Consider the following 11,414-nt stretch of genomic DNA (forward strand, 5'->3'; position numbering starts at 1 on the left):
TAGGAACGAAAGGGAACGGAAGTGTGTAAGTTGGTCGCGTGTTTCTTATGTAACACCCATTTAAGCAAACGCCCATTTAAGGAAATACGACATCGCTTGAGGTTGAAGTGCTCACGTCATACTTCCTTCGCAACCAAATAATTTTGCTCTAAACAAACTCACAGAAACAAAATGGCGGCTTCATGTATCTTCTCTGTTGTCTTTCGCTGGAAACGAGCATAAATCCGTTTCAAGGGGTTAGAATCATTCCAAGTCTTCCGGTGTGGAAGCGAAGGTTTTGCATAATGAAAATCGCTATCAGAGAGTTAGTACATACTGAAACCGGGAACCCGGAATACGCAGGAACACGGACAGGACGCACGAAAAGCGGGTACTGCATTAAAATTGAGCTCTGTTTTTTTTTTTTTGCATCGATTTACGTTGTTTATTATTTTTTTTTTTTTCATCTTTGTTATTCTTCGAGTATTTCGCTTATATCGGTATGGCGGTATGTTCCGGTCCTCTGACTACTGTGTTTGGGCGTGTTCTGTAATTCCAGTGTGGTCTGGTATTCCGCGTTTTAGTGCCTTTCGATGGTTTTAGAAAGCATTCGAATCTGTTAAAAAAAACCCTGCAACCGACTTTTCAGAAGTAGGAGTCAAGCGTGAATGTAAGTTTCCATAAATACAACAAGAATTAAAATGTTACCGACCCTGAATTTGCAGATCTGAAATTTCCTTGTGTTTGCATTGTGCTTTCAGTTAACTTAAGTCTACGCAAAACGGCACTTGGAAAAATGAATTTCCTCTCGAAACATAAGAACAAAAAGCCACTTAAAACAACGGTGAGTCTAAATTAAATGACGAAAAAAAACCCTGGGAAATGAAATGGACTAAGTGATTGCGCATATTTGAAATAAACTTGAATTGCCGTCTGCCAAAAAAGCAAATAAAATAATCCTAAAATCTGCCGTTCGATACAGCCTGTCTTGTTTTTATTTACTTTTAACATGAATGCGGACTTCTCAAGTCAAGGGGTTAAACCCTTGTAAACATTTCTTAACCAATCACATTTTCGCGTGCACTATTATTGCTGCACAATATCTTTAAGAGACTTTGCATATTTGTTCAGTGAATCGTGAAACTAATAAACAAGCTTGACTCATGCAAATGAAAATTAATGACTGATGTCTTGTGACTTTGCATGCTGTGAAGTAAATTTCTCCACTTAAGGGAATTAGTCAAAGCTTGGAACCTCTTTGAGGTATTCTCTAGAGTTTCAATTCTTGTTTCGAAGATGGCCTACGAAAACGGGCTTCTCAATCCTGGCTTCGCGGCGAGTACCATGAGCCTTCACCGAAGAAGCAACACAAGTTTGAACACAATCTCCAATTCTTTGTATAGCGAAGCCGACCCGAACAGCCTCTACAACACTTTACAACGGGACACAAATATTGCAGTGACTCCAAGATTACGTGTAAATGAGCCGATTTACGACAAAGTTAAACCTGGCGCGAATTTACAAAGCAGACAGGAGAAGGCCGCAGCTTCACAACAAACTTTGCAAAAGAGACAGAGTGTACGAAGAAAGGACAAAATTATTCGCTTGACTGTGATGTGTCTCATTGTTTTCGTTGCTGCGGCAGCATTATTATTGGCACTTCTGCTGTTCATGGGGAAAATTGGTCCAAATTGTTCGTGTGATTCTACAGGTACCGGTAAGTCTCGTAAGAAACGTAATTCATAGTGTTAAAAACTCGGTTTAGTCAACACAGTGCCGCACATTCAGAAGTTATTTAGGGTTTAGGGTGAAATAATGCAAATTCATTCATTATTTAAAACCACTTTGAAAAGCAAGAGGCAAACTTTGGTTTAGAAATCTCTCGCTCTCAATATCAGAATATGAAACTTGAGCGATCGTATTTTTACGCCTGCTGAATTTTTTTTTTTGAGAGGAAATTTTTTTGGTTTCGCTTATTTGGCAGATTCGGTACTCCCCGTGACTGATCGAAACTTGTATGTCCACGGAATTCCGATGATATGAAACAAATTTAGTTCGCCCAGTCATTTTTTTTCTCCGTTTTTAACACAACAACTTTAAGCTGACTGGATTTTGTCGTACACGTACATACGGTGGAACTGTAAAAAGACCTTATCTCTGTTTATAACGTAATCATTTTATCAAAAATCCAAATAATGTTTTCAGTGTTCGCTCTGTAGGATAGATTCCAAGTTAAAAAGAAAATACTTCAGTCAATTTGTAGAAGTGATAAATTAACTCGAAAAATGAAGTTTTTGTGAACTCGCTATCCGTTACTTCGCGATATGTCAACGATACTTTGGTGGGATATGAATGAAGTCAGTTTCAGAATTTTTGTGCGTTGTTGAGGTGTAATCCATAATTCATCAAGCATCTATTAACTAATTTAGCAGGTCGTGGCAGATTTTTTCAGTACACAATGTCAGTGTGGTGATTTCAACTCTCCATTCGCCCCCTGAAAAGTGGAGCGTATGGCTGTGATGGTCATTTCATCTGTTAGTTAAGGTTGAACACTGAAGGCAGCGGCGACCCTTTATGATACGTCATAGCCCTTAACGATTGTCCTGAATTTGCAGAAAACCCAATGGAAACAAAAGTGTCTACGTGTTCTATTAATAGCCAATAAAGCTAACCACAAAAATTAAAAAAGGGAAATCAAAACAAAACAAGCGCCAAAAACAAGAAACAAAGAAATCTATAATTTACAGAATATTTCAGCGCAGCACACGAAGGCTGCACACATAAACTTCACAGGTTCGATCACAACGAACATATCAAAACTTAATTATTGAAAATCATTCTCGATCATATGATGCATATAATTTATTTGTCTTTGTTCCAAGGTCTTTCACTCAGAGTGTTCTTTGTTTCTAGATCTTTCTTAAGAAAGTGGAAATCTTGGTTGTCTTCATCAGTTTTAGCGAAGACAAATCATACATGAGTGTATTTCAAGCTTTCATTTTTTATTTATTTGCAGAACATTGAGTGCAGATTAATTTGTCATGAAAATATACACTTATTCGAAACAATGAACCCTCTAAGGCCTGTTCGTTGTTTTAAATTCCTGTGGTCGTGTTTGCCAAACAGCTTTTAGCTCTTTTGGCGCGCTTTGCATTCTTTACTTGTCCAACTTTGCGTAACGAAAGCCAGTATTTAATTTATCAAGACCAAAATATATTCCACGTGTACTAAGGGTAGATACTTCTCCCGTGGTAACAATCCACGTCACCTCTTGACTAAAGGCAAGCAGCCTTGCATATGCAATTGCCGTCAACGATCCAATTTCATTGAAAAGTTCTTGATACGCTTGCTTCTGATGGCTGGTCGCTCTACATCAATTGAAGATATTCACGAATCGAAGTTATACACACCATCCGATACAAGACATCGCCTTAGCTTTGACAGCTCATATGTTGCTCTAAAACAGACAGCAAATCTTAAACCAGGAAATTCTAACGCTAAACCAAAGAAACATCGCCAGAAAACAGCAAAGAAACTTCAAAACAGATCCTTAACATCGGTTTCTAATCACGATCATAACAAAAATACACGCTGCAGTAAGCTGTGCATTCATCGCATTGTTCAGTACCTTGTGCTATTTCTCTCTATTTCCGCATTGGTGATAGTCATTTTAATGATCCGTGGAGTTGTAGGAGTTTATCCAGGTGAGCTACTTGTTTTGTTGATTAACATTTTGGAACTTAGGATAAGTTTCCTATCTCTGCGAGGAAGTATAATCAACTCAACCCACAGATGCAGGAATTCAGCTCATATTTGATTTATGCAAACTATTTTTATAGATGGGTGTAGCCAAAAATGAGTGCCTATGGCAATCTATACAAACTGTTAAAAGTAAATCTTTACTAATTCGCTCAATACACCATTATTAATATTGAAATCTAAGCGTTTCATTTGGTATAAGCAGTTATTCGCCTAAAGCTCATTGGAAATACTTTTCGTTCCTTACCGATGATGCATCATTCTCGAAATAGTTATATCTTTTCGTATGCCTTGTTACGATGAAATATAGAATCTGTTGAAACCTTCGATGGGGAGGATAATGAAAATCAGACAATGTACCACCACAAATATTTGAGTTCTGTTCCAATGCACTACGAGTCGAAGGTACACAAAGTTTTGTAGTCGCAATTTTAAGCACTATCCGTGCACGTTGCCACGACTGCAGATATTTTACGAAGTCATTCATTCACTTTGCCTCATATGCCACCTCTTCGCGATAACACAGTCGCGAAATCTATATATGTAAGCTGCAGAAAATTCCATATAAATATATTAATATGTAATTTTCTAATAAAATATACAAAATATATATATGTGTGTGTGAATTGAGTTAGGAAAAAACCAAACCAAATATATATTCGCTATAGTATGTATACAGGACTGTAATACGGAAAAACCGAAAAATAGACTTCCTCTCTCTCTCTCTACATATGTATATATATATATATCTATATATATATATATATATATAAAAGTATATATATATATGTATATTCATTATTCATATATTTCATTCAATATACGTCATTTGACTGTGCTTAACAGGAAAGCGACAGTTTTTTTCGTTTCAAGATAAGATGTCCAGTTTAACATGATTCACCAAAAGTTAAAGAGCCTATATTGCATTGCCTTCAGCACTAAGACCAGACATGTCGAGATAAATTTAAATTTAAGTCGAATATCATTTGTCAATTTCCTATTCCGCGACTCACTTTGAAGTCCTTTCAAGCTATCAACTCCTGTGACGCGAAACGAAGCCTTGCAATTCACTGACCTCACCGAGTGAATTACCACGGAATGTTATGGATCATTGCATTAACCTAAGGTATAGACAAGCAACAATATGCCCCGCACAATGAATTAAGCATAGTCTATTTGGTCGCTATTACATACATAATTTAAACTACATATCTTTTAGCCATGAATGATCATGATATGTGAAGTAAACATATTTTATTAGACGTTTTAGTGTGTAGTATCGTTGAGTATTTCTTCGAGTTGTGTCGTATTTTGACGAGCCTGAAGGACGAGTCAAAATACAAACAACGAGTAAAAATATACTCAGCAAAACTACAAAAAAAAAAACATCAAAACGTCTAATAAGTCATTTATTATCCAGCTGATTTTTTTTCTGCTAAGTCTTTCTGTTCGTTTCTCATCAGGCGGGAAAAGCAAAGCGGATAGAGAAACGTAGCGCGCGCAGCCGACTGGTTAAACAACTTTTGACAGTACAAAATAAACAACGTTCTAAATGACCGTACAATATCGAAGGATATTTTTACTCTATTTGCGCGTTATTTGCGCTTTACTTTGTGCAATTGGATAATAATGATCCTCACAGAACTTCATAATTGAGGGAAAGAGTTAGGGCCTCTATGCTGAAAGAACTTAGGATACTACTTCGATCTCAATACTTGGTTTCGTAGCTCAGTTAGTTGTGGTGGCTCACCGACAGGCATGGATACAATCTCTCCCTTTGGTCTGTTTTACCTAACTGAGGTATATCTGTGAGCATCAATTCGTTCTTGAATATGCTTTGTTACATATGATATTCACCGGTCTAATAACAAAGAATTTCACCGTTTTAATCATCAAGGTACGACGTCACCCAGCACAGGCCAACAGAAAAAAGAAGAGGAAAACTCATTCAAAAATGAGCGAAAGACAACATTTGCTATGAACTTGTCTCCATATTTCGAAAAAATTGAGGAGCTGCAAGCAAACCTCTCATCTCTTTATGCAGAAGCGGTAAGAATTTCTGAATGCATGATTGTTTGCTTGTTTCAGTTGTTTTGTCTTTTTTTTTTTTGTTTTGGCTGGTGTTTTTTTGTTTTTGGTTTTTTTTCGTCCATTGCTGTATCCTAATCAAAAATCACCCTTCCCCTCCCCCTCCTTAATTTTAAAAAACGCTAGCCTTGGGAAATCAGTTTGTAGGTGCCTCTTACTCATTAGCTGTGCTGTAACATGATGGTCAAACACACTTTCTTTAGCCTGCTTGCGTTTCTAACTCCAGAGGGATGGGAAATCATTCAATCATTCAAATCCATCATTTGCAAACTTATAAGCTTTCAAAGGCACTGATGAAAGAAGGAGACTGGTCCTAGTTTCAACTGAACCAGAACCAGTTCTCTTACGTCTCAGACTTGCTAACCATTCCATTACAATACGGATCGACAGTCCGACCGACAAGCCTGACAATAGTGAATTGGCCTGCAAGCTTGGTAAGCGAGCTCTCTCAAGTGGTACGGTTGGGCAAGGAGGGAGAGCTTCCGATTTCATCTCGTAAATTTTTAACATCTGCGTATCAAAACGTCGACGTATAAGACTGATTGGCAGGTTTCATTTAACTTTTGACACACGATATCTCTTTCCATTCCTGTGCCCTCTCTACCCAAGAGACCTTGCGCGATTTCGATTTACACCACTACTGTTTTTCAATCGTGTAGGAAGTAATGCAGACCCTTTGGACACATGGGCCCCGATCGTTTATAATGCTGACGGTAACATATCGACTCTATAGCGTGTTTTATTATTTGTCTGCATCGATAGGAATCACTAATGAGGGAATCAGGAAGGAACAAAGAGGCCCTAATAGCAGCCAAGACGGAATTTGACTCCACAAGAGATGCCATTAAGTCATTTTCTGATCGGTTCTACGGAGACATTGATCGTGTAAGCTTCATTTGGCGGTTCAAAATTAAAAGTTAGGTCCTTAACGTTAAGCTTACAAAAATATTGACGGAGGCTTCATCCATGCTTTATCATATATTATCCTGCTGCTGATTTACAGGTGACCAATATATTCGAGCTTTCTGAACTGAGTCAAGAGGCTGTAGTGTGATATTTCCCCTTAGAAACCCTTTAACGTGGAGACAGTTGTGACTAAAATGGTTTTTACCTACTCGTTAATGGGGAAAGATTCTATTCTATTTTATCAACCAGGCTGAGTTGTTAATATACATTGGCCACGTTAGGCTTTCTTCAGGGCGAAGGACTGACCATGGAGAGGCTGATGCCGGAAGCGTTAGCATTAGACACTTACGAAGACCATTTCAGATTATATTACTGACTCAGTTGATAAAACCAAAATTTACTTCCTTCGTTAACCTCATAAGTAACTCGTGATTGTTATTCTTGCGTCTTTTAAACTTTTTTGTAGCTTTTTCGCCCCGTCCAAGTTTATACAACCTTAGATTAAACCGGAAGCTGCAACAGATTTAGTTGTCTCCTTCAGTCACAACTGAAAGAAGAAGTCTTGAATCAAAGCTTTCATTTATTTTAATAACAGACTGAGAACATTCCTTAGACCCCTACCCCCCCTCCGTCACTACTTGTAGACTTCAAGACTTTTCTGTTGATACTTTGGTTGTTTGTTTAGTTTAATTTTTGTCAGCTACTGCCGTGTACTTGTAGAAACCTCGCGTCACTTTCATCAATCAGTGAATCTCTACTGTGTACTTTTTCACCCCAAGCTCACCAGCCTTGGTTACTTTAGCCATAGGTAACTGGGTGGTACAGCCGTGAAGTCTTCTTGGCCCGGTGAAGAAGTTATCTTCTTTCTTTTCTTCTTTTTTTTAGGCAAATAACTCAATGCAGCAGTTTAATCCTGATCATGGTCCAATGTTCACTCAACTCGATTCTTTGAACGCAACGCTCACAAACAAGGTATATAATTAGTTGGAGCAAGACAATATCAACTCCTCTTAGTAGAAGTGATTATCATCCCTGAATCAAACAGTAGGGTTACGAAAATAAAGGAAATGATCGCTAACTAAATAAGCTCTTGATTGTTAAACAAATTCTCCTTATCCGCACCTTAGAAAATGTGTAGAGAACAGTATGGAGAATATGCATACTGAAACAAAGGTGTAAAGGGTTAACGTCACCCCTCTTATTTTCGCAGCTGTCACAAGTGAAAAGAACCTTGGAACAACATGACGACGCCATTGTTGCTATGATCGATACGATGAACAACACTGTTGGAGAACAAGTATGTTGTACTTCGCTTGCTTGTTTTGATAAATTACTGAACAATTGTGAAAGGTGATGCTTCTAATTCGGTGATATTAAAATAACCGGAAAAAAATGTCTTTGATCCTTTGAGTATATAACTGTTTGGTCGCATTTCCTTGGCTAGAAAATATGCTAAATAGTGTCTAGAAGTTAATCCATCACCATTTTCCTTGATAATATATTAATATTCATCAAGAACACGTTTCGATCAATTTTCAATTGAGAGTCGAGAATAATCCGCAATTGCTTTGTTTTTGCTTTAATTTGCTCTGTAATTGGGTTAGAAAACTCACACCACTCTCCTCCAATCAGATGCAAACTGAAACCAATCGCAACTTTGTCGCCCGCGTTTTCCCGCGCTTTGGGCTGTTTGGTTGTTTTTTCTTTGAGCTTCCATCGGCTGTTTAAGGTATTTTCGTTCCTTCTGGTGGGCCATTGAGAATACTTGGGCTCAGGTTTTACGACAGTCAATCAAAAAGGACTGTATAGGAGGCACCGAATGTTTGACTCACCTTGAAAAGTTTATCACAACTTTTTTCCAAGTTTGGCATTTTCAATTCGTCTTGACCTCAATCATGCTCTGCAGTGTTTGTTCCTCCTTGGCCCATTATATCCTTTTGGGTGTGTGTTTTTTAATTGAACGAATGTTTTAAGTTTAAGCAATTTTTGCTCATCCAAAAAGTAAAAGAAGCAAAAACTCGAAACATGGCCAATGTCATTTCTACCCTTTCCTGGAGGAAACTAAAATGGTCGGGAGAGAATTCCACTCGAAAAAAAAAATTCCCATACTTGGCTTGCTTTTCATCTACTTTTGCTCTCTCTTTTCAAAGGTGAAAGCAAAAACCTCCCTTCCTGGTCCAAAAGGCGAACGAGGAAGGAATGGCTCAGTGGGACCGAGAGGAGATCCGGGACAAACCGGTCCAATAGGACCTCCAGGGGATACGGGGTCTCCGGGTCCCCCAGGGAATAAAGGAATATCTGGGAAAGAAGGCTTCCAAGGGGCTAGTGGTAGTAAAGGACTTCCAGGTGATAAGGGATCTGAAGGCTTTACTGGCGACGATGGGCCCACTGGCGCAGAAGGACCCGAGGGACCTGCGGGACCACAAGGGATTGGTAACTTCAGTTGGTGCCAGGAGGAGACAGCTTCGGTCAAGTCCAAGGATATTCCGGGGAAAAAAGCTTCCGTTAGTGACAGTCAGGCGAGTAACCACTGAAGGATGGTTTTTCATGGCTTCACCTCGCTTTTGTTGCGATAGCCACCTTGATTTGAATTTCCGAGGCTTGAAAAAAACATCAAACGAATGACTTAACAATCTTTATGACAGCATCTGTTCTCAAAGCTCTCTAGATTCTCGCACTAAATTCGAACATTAAATTTTCTCCTCAAGATTTCTTCTCTAGAACTAGGATGGAATTCTTTTCCTTATTTCTTCTTTGAAAGAAGCCATCTTCCTTTCAATCTTTTCAGCATTTCAAAATCGCTAAAGGGATTTGTAACTCAGTCTTTTCTATCTCAATTCACGCACGATCGGGAGGCAGATCAGTAAATTATTCACGTGGTTTGTTAATGCCCATGAGTACTTGCGATAGCGATATGTATGTAAACTATCATATCGATGTAAAATCTTTTCTCCGACGAGATAGACCTCGAAGAGGATTTAAAAATTGTCGGAAACAAATGAAGTTGTTTTCTTTCAAAATAAGCTATTTAACGGGATTACAATTATTCGTTTGTCTGTATCTTCCAGATCCACTCAAATCTTCTTCATTTCATTAGTTTTTGCTCCATGTTTTCTCCGCAGGATACAAAAATTGTGGCGGCGACTTGCACAACGGATTATGGCCAAGAGTATAACCTGGTGGTAACAAAAAATGGAAATCTTAACAATTACGAATGCGTGTGCAAGGGTGTTGGAACAACCACTTCGGGAAAAACCATCAATGATGTGAACTGTATTCTGTATTATTTGGCCTGCCCTATACAAGCTCCGTGATATCTTAATCTCTACGTTTTTTACGGATTATATAATGGAACTGGAAAACATGCCGATTGAAATTGTCGGTTAGCAGTATCAAGGACACTCAACCATCGATTCATCAAAGGCATTTGCACTATTTTCCAGAAAAAAAGGCTTTATTTGTACGGTTTTATATTTTAAATTTTTTTTGTCAGTACGTGCTAATAGTGCTTAGATACAGATTTATTCGAGATTCTGGTGATTCTAGCGAAAAATTGAAGACATTTGTTTCTTCATATGTAACTACAATAAAATTCACTATAAGAATACCGTATTCAAAGAACAACACAATAGATCTGACACAAAACAGCTGATCACTTTTCGAAACAGTAGAAAGATCCAAATGACTCCCTAAAAATGTAAATAATAAATTAGGAAGGTTCGTTTCAAAATATATAAAATAAAAGGTGAGAACTCCCTACGTGAAAACTAACCTAGAAGTATGCTTGTGAATAAGGATATACCGTATCAGTGAGATAACAACGTATGTAGTTTTATTGAAAAGGAACAAAGCAAGTTTGGTCAGGTGTACAACTACATGTGTTCACATGGACAGAAGTTTATTTGCATGTGATTAAAATTTTCTTTTCCTTTGAAAGAGCGAGCATCAGCCCCTGTTTGTTCGAGCGTTGGATGGATAACGTTATCCACTAGATAAATCTCTATCCTATGGAAAGCCCTCAACGTTTTCTTAACACTTAGTCGTCGGATAGCGATTTATCCGTTGGATAGCGTCACCCACCAGTTGAGGGACTAGGCCCAGGCCTTTATCTTGAGATGAGGCTGAGGGAAATTTGTCTAAAACTCGTTATCATTTTCACATTTGCGAAGTAGGTAATCTTAACAGAAATTATTCTAAACAATTTGATTGAAAATTAGTTTTTTGTTTTATATTTTTACCTCACTTTCCTTATGAATTTAACATTCCTTTTCGTCTGCGTCTGAGAGCTAGACTGTCAGCAAGATTACTGCAATTGAAAGCTGATAATTTCTCTTCGATAGCGCAATTTTTATTTGAATGTCGATTGAAGTCCGGGAATGCATTGGTTTTGCTTTACTTTACTCTGTGATTGGTCCGGAAAACTTGCGCCACTCTCTCTACCAATCAGATATAAAGTTAAAACCAATCCTGACTTGGTTGCTTGCGTTTTCCCACTCCATAGGGAAACTTTACTTTAAATTCTCGTTAGCTCTTGGAGGTATCATTCCCCACGTAAGAAAAGGTATCTCACGAATTTACGGATTCACGGATTTATTCTGGACACAGATGTTTAATAGACTGTTTAACTGCCTCGCATAAAAAATATTATTATATGGCAAGGCAGTTCAGAGGTAAAACTGAGC

General features: G+C 38.1%; 1 protein-coding gene and 1 long non-coding RNA gene across 3 annotated transcripts; one reads left to right on the forward strand and one right to left on the reverse strand.

The window, feature by feature from the left end:
* The first annotated feature begins 145 nt into the window (after positions 1 to 145).
* LOC113685352 (uncharacterized) lies at positions 146 to 10,668 on the forward strand. 2 transcript variants are annotated; one of them, XM_027202852.2, is made up of 7 exons: positions 146 to 1,696; positions 5,636 to 5,787; positions 6,589 to 6,711; positions 7,618 to 7,704; positions 7,943 to 8,029; positions 8,883 to 9,251; positions 9,855 to 10,668. In XM_027202852.2, the coding sequence occupies exons 1-7, from the start codon at positions 1,276 to 1,278 to the stop codon at positions 10,044 to 10,046; spliced, it is 1,431 nt and encodes a 476-aa protein (XP_027058653.2). In that variant the 5' UTR covers positions 146 to 1,275; the 3' UTR covers positions 10,047 to 10,668. The 2 variants fall into 2 exon arrangements, with proteins under 2 accessions (XP_027058653.2, XP_027058656.2); XM_027202855.2 differs by lacking the exon at positions 146 to 1,696 and adding an exon at positions 3,152 to 3,683.
* On the reverse strand, positions 2,965 to 3,762 carry LOC149042856 (uncharacterized). Its single transcript, XR_016188352.1, has 2 exons — positions 3,608 to 3,762; positions 2,965 to 3,436 (listed from the first exon to the last, which is right to left on the reverse strand). It is a non-coding gene; the product is annotated as an uncharacterized LOC149042856 (long non-coding RNA).
* Positions 10,669 to 11,414: the final 746 nt, after the last annotated feature.

Source organism: Pocillopora damicornis, chromosome 7 (assembly GCF_964200805.1).
Source record: "Pocillopora damicornis chromosome 7, jaPocDami1.2, whole genome shotgun sequence".
In the NCBI taxonomy this organism is placed as follows: domain Eukaryota; kingdom Metazoa; phylum Cnidaria; class Anthozoa; order Scleractinia; family Pocilloporidae; genus Pocillopora; species Pocillopora damicornis.